Source organism: Lethenteron reissneri, chromosome 28, assembly GCF_015708825.2.
Source record: "Lethenteron reissneri isolate LAM-NWPU_2019-01 chromosome 28, ASM1570882v1, whole genome shotgun sequence".
Classification (NCBI taxonomy): domain Eukaryota; kingdom Metazoa; phylum Chordata; class Hyperoartia; order Petromyzontiformes; family Petromyzontidae; genus Lethenteron; species Lethenteron reissneri.
The window spans coordinates 11,588,578-11,603,885 of NC_083806.1; the positions used below are offsets into that span (position 1 = coordinate 11,588,578).

Here is a 15,308-nt window from a genome sequence, read left to right on the forward strand (position 1 = left end):
ACTATTATGCAATATACACTATACACTACACTATACACTACACTACTATAAACTACACTACTATACACTACAGTATATACTACACTACTATACACTACACTATTATATACTCCACTACTATACACTACACTATACACTACACTATACACTACACACTCCTATACACTACACTATACACTACACTATTATGCAATATACACTATACACTACACTATACACTACACTACTATAAACTACACTACTATACACTGCACTATACACTACACTATACACTACACTACTATACACTACACTATTATATACTCCACTACTATACACTACACTATAAACTACACTATACACTACACTATACACTACACACTCCTATACACTACACTAGTATGCACTACTATATACTACACTACTATACACTACACTATACACTACACTACTATACACTACACTACTATACACTACACTATACACTACACCACTATACACTACACTACTATACACTACACTACTATACACTACACTATTATACACTACTATACACTACACCACTTTACTACTATACACTACACTATACACTACACTATACACTACAAACTATCATAAACTACTATACACTACACTCGTATACACTACAATACACTACACTACTACATACTAAATGCATACAACATACATACAATATACAAACATACATACAATATACATACAACATGCATACAAACATACAACATGCATACAACATACAAAATACATACAAACATACAATATACGTACAATATACAATCATACTTACAATATACATACAACATACATACAATATACATACAAACATACAACATGCATACAACATTCAAAATACATACAAACATGCAATATACGTACAATATACAAACATACTTACAATATGCATACAACATACATACAATATTAAAACATACATACAATATAAAAACATACATACAACATACATACAAACATACAACATGCATACAACATACAACATACATGCAACGTACATGCACACACGTGAGAGGGCTCACATCGAGTAGCGGTCGCGTGATTCGCGTTGCACGCCACCAATATGCACATTTAGTGTTTCGTCAAAAGTGCTTACTAATTACAAGCGTCCACTCCACTTTGTGCCAAACGTCAGATCCCTTTAGGCCTTCTCGACGGAGTGCATCGTCAGTCTCGATGTGAAGCTTCCGTGGCTGTAGAAAACCACACTAAGTGATGCTTTCGGTGACTTTAACAGAAATAACTAATGAGTTGTGCAAATCTTCTTGGTTCTTTCGGTAAAGTCACGCAGAAGGGAAGTGATAAAATGATAAAAATAAAATATTGTATTATGTTTTATTTTTATTATTTTATTACTTCCCTTCTACGTGACTTTACCGAAAGAACCAAGAAGATGAATCCCTGCAGTCACGAAAGCTTTAAATCTAAATTTAATTATTTTATTATGTTTTATTTTTATTATTTTATTACTTCCCTTCTACGTGACTTTACCGAAAGAACCAAGAAGATGAATCCCTGCAGTCACGAAAGCTTTAAATCCAAATTTAATTATTTTATTATGTTTTATTTGTATTATTTTATTACTTCCCTTCTACGTGACTTTACCGAAAGAACCAAGAAGATGAATCCCTGCAGTCACGAAAGCTTTAAATCGAGTTGTGCAAAGTTCGTGTTTGACGTCAGTCAACGTTCACGATGGGTCACTCACCGCACGCGTGATGCAGCGTGCGGGATTTCGTCTGCTCAAGACTCCGAGTTGCCCGTTAGCTAATTTTACTACGATTTACTACGATTTACTATAATTTACTATCATTTACTGTGCATAATATAGGTTTCTGGGTCAGATCGCGTTATTTATAAATGTGTCGTAACCCTCCACCAACCGACACGGCCAAACAGTAAAAAATGTGTCACGTTTTCAAAGGACAAATTAATTGACGTCTTTAGCCCACCGGTTTTACTATGATTTACTATAATTACTCGGCAATTAACCGTCTCAAAATGTCTCCTGCCGCATGCGTAATATATATATAGTTTATTCAGATGTTAATGATTTTTTGTTTAATATTAGAATTATTTCACAAACGTAGACACGACGATATGTATATATATACACACACACACATCTCATGTAGTTATTGATACAGTACTTAGCAATTGCAAATTTTACACAGCTCCATTGTCGATCGATCTACTATCTGGATTGTGGAACATTTCGTAGAAAATATTCAAATAGCGCCACTTCGGCGTGGAGCGTACAGACGCGTACGGGACGCGTTTCCCGACCGGCCGCTTGTCTAGAAATCGCGTGAATCAAACTTTAATGCAACCTCTCTCTCTCTCGATGTGACGTGATTGTGTTCAAGGCTACACGGGGGTAGCGTTGGTCTTGGTCTTTGGAGCGGTGGTGCAGCGGTTAGCGCTACGCTGCGCTACGAACCTGGCGACCCGAGTTCGATTCCCGCTCACGGCCACCAAAAAGGCCGGTGACGATTATCTGAACCGGTCCTGGGCCTCTCCTAGGTCGACTCAGTCTCAAATGAGTAGCTGGTGCGGTGCGTAAAAATATCGCCACTGGGGAGACAAAGGCGGCCGGGCGTGGTGCTGGCCACCCACCCCCTCGTGTGCCGTGCCGGCCTTCATAAGTGCTCGCGAACAGCACTTGCCCCAACAGTCTGTTGAGGCTATACAGGGGATCTTTGTATTTGTGTGTATATATTTTACATATGTGGGGAGTGGTAGCGTCAAATGAATTCCGTGCAATCATCGCCACTGGGGAGACAAAGGCGGCCGGGCGTGATGCTGGCCACCAAATCCCTCGTGTGTGCTATAGGTGCTGCTACTCGCCAACAGCACTTGCCCCGTCAGTCTGTTGAGGCTATACGGGGGATCTTTGCCTTAGTGTGTATATATACACACATAAAAATGGGTGTCCAAATGCGAGACGTCGCGTTACGCTGTTGTTGTTGTTGCGTTGGAAGTGGCGCACAAACAACAACAACAACAACAACCCAACACGCTCAGTGTCGTCAACAACAACACCACCGCCGTGTCTTTAAAGATATAAAATAGGCGACGTTTCAGGTGATGGTCCTTCGTCATAGCACGTGAATAGAGAGGCCTGTTCTTACGCTGCTGTGTGCGTTTAGATTAATATTCTTAGGTTTTTTCGGTAAAGTCACGTAGGTAAAAAAATAAAATTAATGAAAGTAAAATAAAAATAAAATAAAAATCACGACGTTTCGGAGGCAACACAAGCCTCTGAAACGTCGTGATTTTTATTTTATTTTTATTTTACTTTTATTAATTTGGAGGTGGTGGTGGTGGAGGTGGTGGGGGTGGTGGTGGTGGAGGTGGTGGGGGTGGTGGTGGTGGTGGTGGTGGAGGTGGTGGTGGTGGTGGAGGTGGTGGGGGTGGTGGTGGTGGTGGAGGTGGTGGTGGAGGTGGTGGTGGTGGAGGTGGTGGTGGTGGAGGTGGTGGTGGTGGTGGTGGAGGTGGTGGGGGTGGTGGTGGTGGTGGAGGTGGTGGTGGAGGTGGTGGTGGAGGTGGTAGAGGTGGTGGTGGAGGTGGTGGTGTTGGAGGTGGTGGTGGAGGTGCTGGTGTTGGTGGTGGAGGTGCTGGTGTTGGTGGTGGAGGTGGTGGTGGTGGAGGTGGTGGTGGAGGTAGCGGTGGTAGTGGAGGTGGTGGTGGAGGTAGAGGTGGTGGTAGAGGTGGTGGTGGAGGTGGTGGTTGTGGTGGAGCTGTTGGTGGAGAGTGAGAGGCGACGGATAACGAGACATGACGCACGATGCTGCCAGCGACGCGAGTGTGCGGGTTGGAGGCGACGGCAGATCGAGGAGTCGCGGTGGTGGTGTTCATGATCACGTGACGACGTATCTGCGAAACGACGTACAACGGAAACGTAAATCGGGATATTACTGCATTGTGTGTCTACATACTGTCTGTATACTGTATATCTACTATGTACTGTATATTATAGTATATTGTTAATGATTTATTAATACCCGTGTGCTTGTATTTTAGTATTATTAGCGTGTGACTTTGATCAAACACCGGGTTAGATCCAGATCGAGGCTGTTGCTGCCACTCACTGCACGCTCTGGCGGCTGAGAGATTTACATCCCGTGCGCAGTTTAACTTCCAATCGCATGAATCATTCACGTTTCCTCCTCCTCCTTTTCCTGCCTCTCACAACATCTATCTCTGTGTCTGTCTCTCTGTCTCTCTCTAAGTGTCTACTCAGGGAGAATGATCGACCCAACGTTGCGTGATGACTCGACGTAGCTCGGATAGCAATCATGTGGACACCAGTTAACATTCATTTATAATTCTTAGTTGTGGATATGTCCAGCATAGATGGAAGAGGATAAATGACTCCACCACAAAACTGCGCATGCGGAAAGATGCCTCGCCTGGTGTGCAGGAGGTCGTGGGTTCTACCGCGACCCCGACGCCTGCTGCTGCTGTATATTTGGAGTCCGCGTGTCTCTCTCTAATCATCGTCATCACGGTGGCTAGGAAATGTTGACTACCTCGCCTGGTGTGCACGAGGTCGTGGGTTCGATCCCGACCCCGACCCCGACGCCTGCTGCTGTATATTTGGAGTCTGCGTGTCTCTCTCTCTCATCATCATCACGGTGGCTAGGAGATGTTAACTACCTCGCCTGATGTGCAGGAGGTCGTGGGTTCGATCCCGACCCGACGCCTGCTGCTGTACATTTGGAGTCTGCGTCTCTCCCCGTGGTCGCGCGAGTTTTTGTCCCTTCCAACATGTCGAAGCAACATCACCACGCGTTCAGAGGATTCGGCTGCTGCTAGAAATTCCCACGTGGCGGTGATGATGATGACGACGACGATGATGAGCCGCTGTCCCGCGCGTTCAATCAGCGCGGGTGGCTACGTACGATGCGAAAGAAGTTCAACAGGCAGTGCACGCACACGTACAGATCTTCGCCTCGTCAAGCTGGCAATTGTGGCCAGGTCGCTTCTGAAACAAACACAGCTACGAAGCTCAGCGGAGGGGCCTGACCTGGTAAAATAAAAAATAAAGGGTTTAGTTTTAATTGAGTAAATAACAACAATAATAACAGGCGACGTTTCGGGCAATGCCCCTCCCCCCTTACCTACCCTCTCCCAGCACACAGAGAGAGTATCTTCCCTGCCTCTCCCTATTTGCATCTCCGCGTTTACCGCATTGATCAGCGCGGTGGACTAATGACTCCTCACCACCCACCCCCTCCACGCCCATCCTGCGAGCCACACAGCGTGGAGAGCTCCTCATCCAGCAGTGGATTTGTCGTCCACGTTCCTATGACAGGGGAGGGGAGGCGAGAGGTGTGGGGGGGTATTTATATATTTATTTACGTATTTGTGTTGTTGGTAAGTCAACGTCGTTCAGTATTCGTAACAGCACGAACCAGCCACTGCGATTTATTAGAACGCAATTTTGTTTCGAGTGGACAATCCTTTTATTCCACTCGCGATTTCGTCTTCTGGCAAATGTCTTTTTATCTTTTAAAATCTGCACGGCACTTTGAATGGCATCCCTCGGCACGACGCGCGCTCTATAGAAACAGAGTCGTGGTTGATATTTGTATCTTCTTGGTTCTTTCGGTAAAGTCACGTAGAAGGGAAGTAATACAATAATTAAAAATAAAACATAATAAAATAATTCTCACGACGTTTCGGCCACAACGCAAGCAGCCGTCCTCAGGTGAAGACCAGGTCTGTCGGGAAGACAGCGTCTGAATGAAACACCACCACGCTTGAAGCGTCTATTTAAGCTGGGTTGGAAGGGGTGAAGGGCGCCTTGACAAAAGAATTTGCATATAAAGAGGAATTTAGCATATTTATGGGAAATGCAGGTACGTGATTAGTACTACTTGTGAAATGCGTAGGAAATTAATATTTGTAGTTCATCGATTGATCTCTCCCCCCCGTGCCACCGCCGCCCCCTCCGCAGGCGAATGTTCCCGGCTTTCAAGGTGCGCGTGTCGGGCCTGGACAAGAAGGCCAAGTACATCCTGCTGCTGGACATCGTGGCGGCCGACGAGTGCCGCTACAAGTTCCACAACTCCCGCTGGATGGTGGCGGGCAAGGCCGACCCCGAGTTGCCGCGCCGTCTCTACATCCACCCGGACTCGCCGGCGCCCGGCGAACACTGGATGGGCAAGGCGGTGACCTTCCACAAGCTGAAGCTCACCAACAATCTGTCGGACAAGCACGGATACGTGAGTGGCCCCAGCGGCGAGGTCGAATGGGGGGCGGAGGAGGGGGGGGCACGCACCGCTTATGAATTTACTCGCGAGCGGTTTTGTAAATTTTGTGTTTTTTTATTTTTTTATTTTTCTTTATTTTTTTTGACCGGCTTGAGAACGCGAGAGATTCGGATGAACTATAAACACATTTTATTTTTAACCTTTTAAAAAATATATCTCACGGTGATTTGTGGTGGCTGATGTGTGGCCCAAAAGTCAGGACACATGGGGTTATTATATTTATGTTAAACTAATATTTGTTTTCACTTTTTCCGAGTACGAGGCCGCACTGAGCTTCGTTGATCTTGTTTCGTCAGAAGCGACCTGGCAATCACGAATGATAGCTCAGCAAAGTGCGGCTCATCGTCATCGTCGTCATCACGTGGACATTTATAGCAGCGTCACCTGCCGGGTCAATGTCCCGTCAGCCGTCTTGATTCCTATTTGCTTCGTCGCTGTTTTATATTTTTTTACGTATTATTGTTTTTCTAAGTCCTGTCAGCTGTCAGAGATACGAACAAACCTGTCCGTATGTCCAGTCGCCTGTTCGGACCGAGAGTCGTAAGTTCAACCACCACGCCATAGATGGCGGTGGTGGCATCTACATCTGCAGAACGTGAAGAGCCAGTGGCATCTACAGCTGCAGGAGATTATACAACTTTACAACCATTCCCCGTGTTTAGTGTACACGCCGTACAACACGTTTGGAATCGACAGCAGTAAAGTTGGACTTACGAACAAATCGACTTACGAACACAGACCTCTGGAACCTAGCTCGTTCGTAAGTAGAGGATTCCCTCTGATAGCTCAACGAAGCGGCTTCTCATCGTGTCGCGTTGGGATTCATAGCAGCAGCCATATGACTCTAGTCGCGTGGCGATGTCGATTCTAAATGTGGGAGGGAAAGAAACCGGTGGACCCCGGAGAAAAATCCACGCAACCACAGCGGGAGAGAGAGAGACACGCAAACTCCAAATATACAGCAGCAGGCAGTCGTCAGGGTCGGGATCTAACCCACGACCTCTTGCATCCCAGGCGAGGTAGTCAACATCTCCTAGCCACCGTGATGATGATGAGAGAGAGACATGCAAACTCCAAATATACAGCAGCAGGCGTCGTCAGGGTCGGGATCTAACCCACGACCTCCTGCACACCAGGCGAGGTAGTCAACATTTCGTCACTGCGACGCCGATAAGACGTAGGTCTGAGATTCACAATAGAGACCATTGTGGGTTTGACGGCACGATGATGACGATGTGGTGTCTGCAATGTCTTTTGTCGGGGGCAGCACACCACGTGCTGGATGGCACGGCTGGTATGACGGTAGTCAACACGTCATTTGCGATCGCCACCATAATCCTACAGCCCGTATCATAATTCTTAACTCTATAACACACCCCCCCCCCGGAATCCCAAACGCTATTCCCAAGCCGCGTGACCATCATCAACTCCAATTTTGTAATATTAAACCTTCACCCTACCATCTCGCCAAAAGCTGAAAATCCAACCCCGCACTTCCCCGCAATAACTCTAATCTCCGCTCTCACGATGATGCTTCACGCTCACCGCAGACCTGACCAAAGCTAATTCCCACCCAGATCCATATAAGCGTACACACACACACACACAGTCCCTCTAATCCTAAACCCTAATGATATCCCCCCCTAACCCTAAACATAACTCCTTGCTACAAACACGCCTCGTGCCCTGCCCCCCCCCCCCCGCCTCTCATCGACCCCCCCCCCCCCAACATCACCACCCCACACATCCATGCACCACCACCGCTCCAAATTGACTTTCTAATTCTCAGCGAGCGGTTCGCTCTCTCTCTCCTCTCTCTCCCACTCGCACAGCAGCAGCGGCATCACCCAATAATACGTGCCAGGCTAGGTGAACGAAAAAAAAATCCGGATTTTTTTTTAATGAGAATAGACTGTGCTCCTATTCTTAGTCTTTTTTCGGTAAAGTCACGTAGGTAAAAAAATAAAATTAATAAAAGTAAAAAAAAAATCACGACGTTTCGGAACGCCGTGATTTTTATTTTATATTTTTATTTAACTTTTATTAATTTTAATTTTTTACCTACGTGACTTTACCGAAAAAACCTAAGAATATGAATCCTTGCAGTCACGAAAGCTTCAAATCTAGAACCAAAGAGTATGTTCAGCGCACGCACGTGGACAACGCCGTTGCAACGTAAATCTTAACAAGCAATTGACTAACCCCTCCTTCATGTCCACATTTGTCCTCTCAATGTACGCAAAATAAAACATTTTAATTCGTTAACTCGGCAATGCACGGGAGTGAGTGCATCTGGAATTCTCAGCAGCAGCAGCAGAATTTGGTTTGAAACGCAAAGTCAAACACTGCGCCGGTTTCGACTTGCAGCCTTCTCATCAGCAGTTCAGTCAGGCGCTTCGTCACAATGAGCGGTGGTGCAGTGGTTAGCGCCTCCACCCCCCCCCCAACTCCCCCCCCCTCGCGGCGCTACAGTATTTGTGTATGGGGGGGGGCATCATTAGTAGTAGTGTAGTAGGAGTGTAGTAGTTGTGGTGTAGTAGTAGTGTATCATCACCACCATCGCTGTGATGATGCCTCCTCCACAGTATTTGAGTATGGGGGGGGGGGGACATTGCGGGGGGGGGGACATTGCGTCGTGACGCGTTGCACGACCACGGCCTCTGCTCTGGATGGCCGCAGTCGCCACCGACACACGAGGAGGAGGAGGGGAGTTTGTAGTCGTGTCCACGTGTCCACGTGTCCACTGCTGCTGCTGCTGCCGTGGTTTGCGCAGTGGCTGCGGGTTAAGGGGTGGACCACACGGATCAGCTTCGTGGTAAATCAACCCCCAGTGGGGGGGGGGAGATGGCGCGGCGGATATTCGAGTCCTTGTCGGCGGTAGTCGGGGAGCAGTGCAGGCGTCCGGTGAAGTTTCCAGTGTCATTGATGAGGAGGCGTAGCGCTGTGAGACATGCGGCCCGAGAGTCGGGTGCGACCGCGACAAACACAATATGAACACCGAGAACTTCTCGAAGCGACTCGCGGCGCGGGCGAGACGTCGTTGCGGTTACGCAGAGCGGTGGCGCAGCGGTTAGCGCGCTGCGCTATCCGTCGTGTCATCATCATCATCGTCATTCTCATCATCATCAGTATACACAGTACACACACAGTACACACACAGTACACACACACAGTACACACAGTACACACAGTGTACACACAGTACACACACAGTACACACACACAGTACACACAGTACACACACACAGTACACACAGTACACACACACAGTACACACACACAGGACACACACAGTACACACACACAGTACACACACAGTACACACAGTACACACACACAGGACACACACAGTACACACAGTACACACGGCACACACACAGTACACACACACACACAGTACACACACACAGTACACACAGTGTACACACAGTACACACACAGTACACACACACAGTACACACAGTACACACACACAGTACACACACACAGTACACACAGTACACACACACAAGACACACACAGTACACACAGTACACACACACAGGACACACACAGTACACACAGTACACACGGCACACAAACAGTACACACACACACACAGTACACACACACAGTACACACGGCACACACACACAGCACACACACAGTACACACACACAGTACACACGGCACACACACACACAGCACACACACAGTACACACACACAGTACACACGGCACACAGTACACACACACAGTACACACAGCAAAGTCCACACGCGCATCGAGACGGCGCGCGCGTGGTGGTAGTGTACACACACAACTGGCCAGCACCACGCCCGGCCGCCTTTGTCTCCCCAAGTAGCGATGTTTACACACCGCAGCACGTACCCATTTGAGGCTGAGCCGACCTATGGGAGACCCGATTCAGATAATCGTCACCAGGTGGTGTTGGCCGTGAGCGGGAATCGAACTCGGGTCGCCGGGTTCGTAGCAGCGGCGTCGCGCTAACCGCTGCACCACCGCTCCCCACAGACCCCGACACACACTCAAACAAAGGTAAAGGTCCCCCGTACAGCCTTATAACAAACTGTCGGGGCAAGTGCCGTTGGCGAGTCAGCTTTGTGTGCGTTCCCTGGACGTGACATCTTCATTAGGGGGGGGGGGGGGCGCAAAGGTTCGGGGGTTCGTTCTTTTAGTCTTTGTGAACGCCGCCATTGCAACAATGTCGTTTAATATTTAACCTATCGTCGTAATGCCCAGTCTTGAAGTCTATTGTCTCTTGCATGGGAGGGGGGGGGGGTGTTGTTTTGCTTGTGTACACAACTTGAAAGCCGAGAACAAGAGTGAAGTGAGATGGCAAAACGTCGTTGATGGTTGTTCAAAGGTGACACACGGCACGAAGTCTTTAAACAAAAACAAACAGCCATACAGATCGTTTCAAAAGATAATTCGTGCATCATCCAGTTTGAAAACATTTGTTGAAATTAATTAAAGAACGCCGTGTGATTTGTTCGCGTACAATAATATAGTTTAACGCGTAGGCTTTCGCAGCCAATATTATTTCTAAGAACGGTTTTGGGGTTAGATCTTTATTATGAATGCAATAATATAGATATACACACGGTGGCTAGGAGATGTTGACTACCTCGCCTGGTGTGCAGGAGGTCGTGGGTTCGACCCCGACCCTGACGCCTGCTGCTGTATATTTGGAGTTTACGTGTCTCTCTCTCATCAACATCACGGTGGCTAGGAGATGTTAACTACCTCGCCAGGTATGCAGGACGCGTGGGTTCGATCCCGACCCTGACGCCTGCTGCTGCTGTATATTTGGAGTTTACGTGTCTCTCTCTCATCAGCATCATCACGGTGGCTAGGAGATGTTAACTACCTCGCCAGGTGTGCAGGAGGTCGTGGGTTCGATCCCGACCCTGACGCCTGCTGCTGCTGTATATTTGGAGTCTGCGTGTCTCTCTCACCGTGGTCGCGTGGATTTCCCCCCTCCACATTCAGAATCAACGTCACCACCACGCGTTCAGAGTGATTTAGCTGCCGCTATAAATTCTCACGCGTTGAGGGATCAATTGTGGCAGGTCGCTTCTGAATAAAAGTTAGAAAGTTAACTCAATTGGGCCTTACCTGGTCAAATAAAAAAATAGCTTTAGTTTAATATAAATCAAACCCTAAGTTTCATATCAATCAAAGCCTAAGTTTAATATAAATTAAACCCTAAGTTTAATATAAATTAAACCCTAAGTTTAATATAAATGGAACCCTAAGTTTAATATAAATAAAACTCTAAGTTTCATATAAATCAAACCCCAAGTTTAATATAAATCAAACCCCAAGTTTAATATAAATCAAACTCTAAGTTTCTTATAAATCAAACCCTAAGTTTAATATAAATTAAACCTTAAGTTTAATATAAATCAAACCCTATGTTTCATATAAATCAAACCCTAAGTTTCATATATTTAAACCCTAAGTTTAGTATAAATTAAACCCTAAGTTTAGTATAAATCAAAGCCTAAGTTTAAAATAAATCAAACCCCAAGTTTAATCTAAATAAAACCCTTAGTTTAATATAAATCAAACTCTAAGTTTAATATAAATTAAACCCTAAGTTTCATATAAATAAAACCCTAAGTTTAATTTAAGTCAAACCCCAAGTTTAATATTAATTAAACCCTAAGTTTAATATAAATTAAACCCTAAGTTTCATATAAGTCAAACCCCAAGTTTAGTATAAATCAACCCCTAAGTATAGTATTAATCAAACCCTATAGAGGTCCTGACTTCTAAGCCACCCTGCATATATATAAATATAACTTATTACGCATCCCATCAGCACTCACAGCCGTCTTGGCGAATGATCTATTGACACAAAACCGTCGCTTCGTCACGCTGCGGGTGAAACTGTGGACCCACCGGGTTCGCAATGCTTTGGCCTCATCAGCCGTGCGGACACAAGGTCCCAGCTCCCTAAGGTTGGCATGGCCGTGGTGGCGATGCGAGCACGTGAAGTCACCACCGACAACGAGGGCGAGGGAGCGATTCTCCCGCTAATTATGTTACGAACATTCTCCACCACGACTCGAATTAATTATTGCTACTACTACCACGTGTGACAATTAGAGTGCGCGTGCGTGTTCAAAAAGTCGCCGCGAGGGAGACAAAGGCGGCCGGGCGCTGCTACTCGCTAACAGCACTTGCCCCAACAGCCTGCTCAGGCTACACGGGAGATCTTTGTCTTTGTGTGTAGGGAGCGGTGGCGCAGCGGTTAGCGCTACGCTGCTCTACGAACCCAGCAAGCCGAGTTCAATGCCCGCTCACGGACCACCACCAACACCACCAGTGACGATTATCTGAACCGGTCCTGGGCCTCCCCTAGGTCGACTCAGCCTCAAATTAGTACCTGGTGCGGTGTGTAAACATCGCCACTAGGGAGACAAAGGCGGCCGGGCGTGGTGAGGCCTCCCACCCCCCCCCCCCCCTCGTGTGTAGTTCCGGCCTTCACAGGTGCTACTCGCTGACAGCACTTGCCCCCAGGAGTCGATTGGAAGGCTACACGGGGGATCTTTGTCTTTGTGCCTCACTGTTAGACACAAAGACAAAGATCCCCCGCGTAGCCTCCACGAACCGCGCGCGGCAAGTGCTGTGCCTAGTTAGCGAGCGAATCACCACAGTTATGGAACATAACCATACACAATCATGTGTACACACACGTACACGCGTTATGTCAATACACACACAGACTAATACATGAAGCATACACAAATGTGCGCACACACTCAGCCTGTAACAAGCTGCTGGGGCAAGTGCTGTGAGCACCAGTGAAGGCCGGCACGGCACACGAGGGGGTGGGTGGCCAGCCACCACGCCCGGCCGCCTTTGTCTCCCAACACACAAAGACACACGGGACACACACTGACACATTCACAACTCGTTGTCATTTCGATGTGAAGCTTTCGTGACTGCGGCGATTCATAGTTTTGGTTCTTTCGGTAAAGTCATCACGTAGAAGGGAAGTAATAAAGTAATAGAAAATAAACATAATAAAATTCTCACGACGTTTCGATTGCAACGCAAGCAATCATCATCATCATCAACAGCAAGAACATTTTCTGGGCAACACTGTCGTGGGCAGTGCTGTGGGGGGAGGGCCAATGCCCATTGGCCTCTCCCCTCATGGCGTCTGTGACCACCACAGTGGCTAAACGGGGGCTCTGGACGGGTGCGAGGGGCTGGTAACCCCTCCACCTTCAATTAATTACCACTAAACTACGATATCAACGAAACACACACAGACACACGCACACACACAAATCTAAAGAAACACACACACAGACACACACACACACGCACACACAGCTAAAGAAACACACACAGACACACAGACACACGCACACACAGCTAAAGAAACACACACAGCTAAAGAAACACACACAGACACACACACACGCACACATACAGCTAAAGAAACAGACACACGCACACACACAGCTAAAGAAACAGACACACACACACATACAGCTGAAGAAACACACCCAGACACACACATACAGCTAAAGAAACAGACACACGCACACACACACAGCTAAAGAAACACACACAGACGCACAGACACACGCACACACAGCTAAAGAAACACACACAGATACACAGACACACGCACACAAAGCTAAAGAAACACACACAGACACACGCACACACAGCTAAAGAAACACACGCAGACACACACACGCACACAGACACACACACGCACACACAGCTAAAGAAACACACACAGACACACGCACACACAGCTAAAGAAACACACACAGACACACACACACGCACACATACAGCTAAAGAAACACACAGACACACGCACACATACAGCTAAAGAAACACACGCAGACACACAGACACACGTGTCCCACAGCTAAAGAAACACACGCAGACACACAGACATACGTGTCCACAGCTAAAGAAACACACGCAGACACACAGACACACGTGGCCACAGCTAAATAAACACACGCAGACACACAGACACACGTATCCACAGCTAAAGAAACACACACAGACACACGCAAGGTCGGGACACAAGGCAGTCGCCCTGACTGGTGTCGAGTTTGATGCCGCCCCCCGCTCTGCACCTCCGATTAGCGCAGTTGGCTACGTGCGGTGCGAAAGAAGTTGAACACACGTGCGTGCAAAGACAAAGCTCACCCGTTTAGCCGTCACAGAAAGTCGGGGCAAGTGCTGTTAGCGAGTTGCAGCGCCGATGAAGGTCGGCAGGGCACGCGAGGGGTGGGTGGGGGGCCAGCACCACGCCCGTCCGTCTTTGTCTCTCCCCAGTGGCGATGTTTACGACACACCGCACCAGGTACGCATTTGAGGTTGAGTCGACCCAGGGGAGGCCCAGGACCGGTTCAGATGATCGTCACTGTTGTTGGCCGTGAGCGGGAATCGAACTCGGGTGGCCGGGTTCGTAGCGCAGTGGGCTAACCACTGCACCACCGCTCCCCACACAAACACACACTCTGGATCGTAAACACACACGAACATTTACACAAACACACACACACGCATCTACACACAAATACACACACGCATATACACAAACACACACGCATATACACAAACACACACACACGCGCATACACACAAACACACACGCTGGATCATAAACACACACACGCCCATATACACAAACACCCTGAATCATAAACACACACACGCCCATATACACACAAACACACACCCAGGATCATAAACACACACACACAGCTACACAAACACACACACGCATAATCACACACACGCATCTACACAAACACACACACGCGCATACACACAAACACACAAGATGGATCACAAACACACACACGCATATATACAAACACACACACACGCGCACAGACACAAACACACACGCTGGGTCATAAACACACACACACACACGCATAAACACACACACACACGCATATACACAAACACACTCAATTAGGCCCTCACTCAAGCCTCTGCATCACGCACCATCACAACTCCACA

General features: G+C 47.5%; 1 protein-coding gene across 2 annotated transcripts in view; it reads left to right on the top strand.

Annotated features, from left to right (window-relative positions):
- The first annotated feature begins 5,938 nt into the window (after positions 1–5,938).
- Positions 5,939–15,308, top strand: part of LOC133348960 (T-box transcription factor TBX2-B-like) — a 38,487-nt gene continuing 29,117 nt past the window's right edge. For both annotated transcript variants that reach the window (XM_061562120.1, XM_061562121.1), the window contains exon 1: positions 5,939–6,242. In XM_061562120.1, coding sequence (XP_061418104.1) covers positions 5,979–6,242 — 264 coding nt within the window. In that variant the 5' untranslated portion in view covers positions 5,939–5,978. The remainder of the gene's footprint in view (positions 6,243–15,308) is intronic.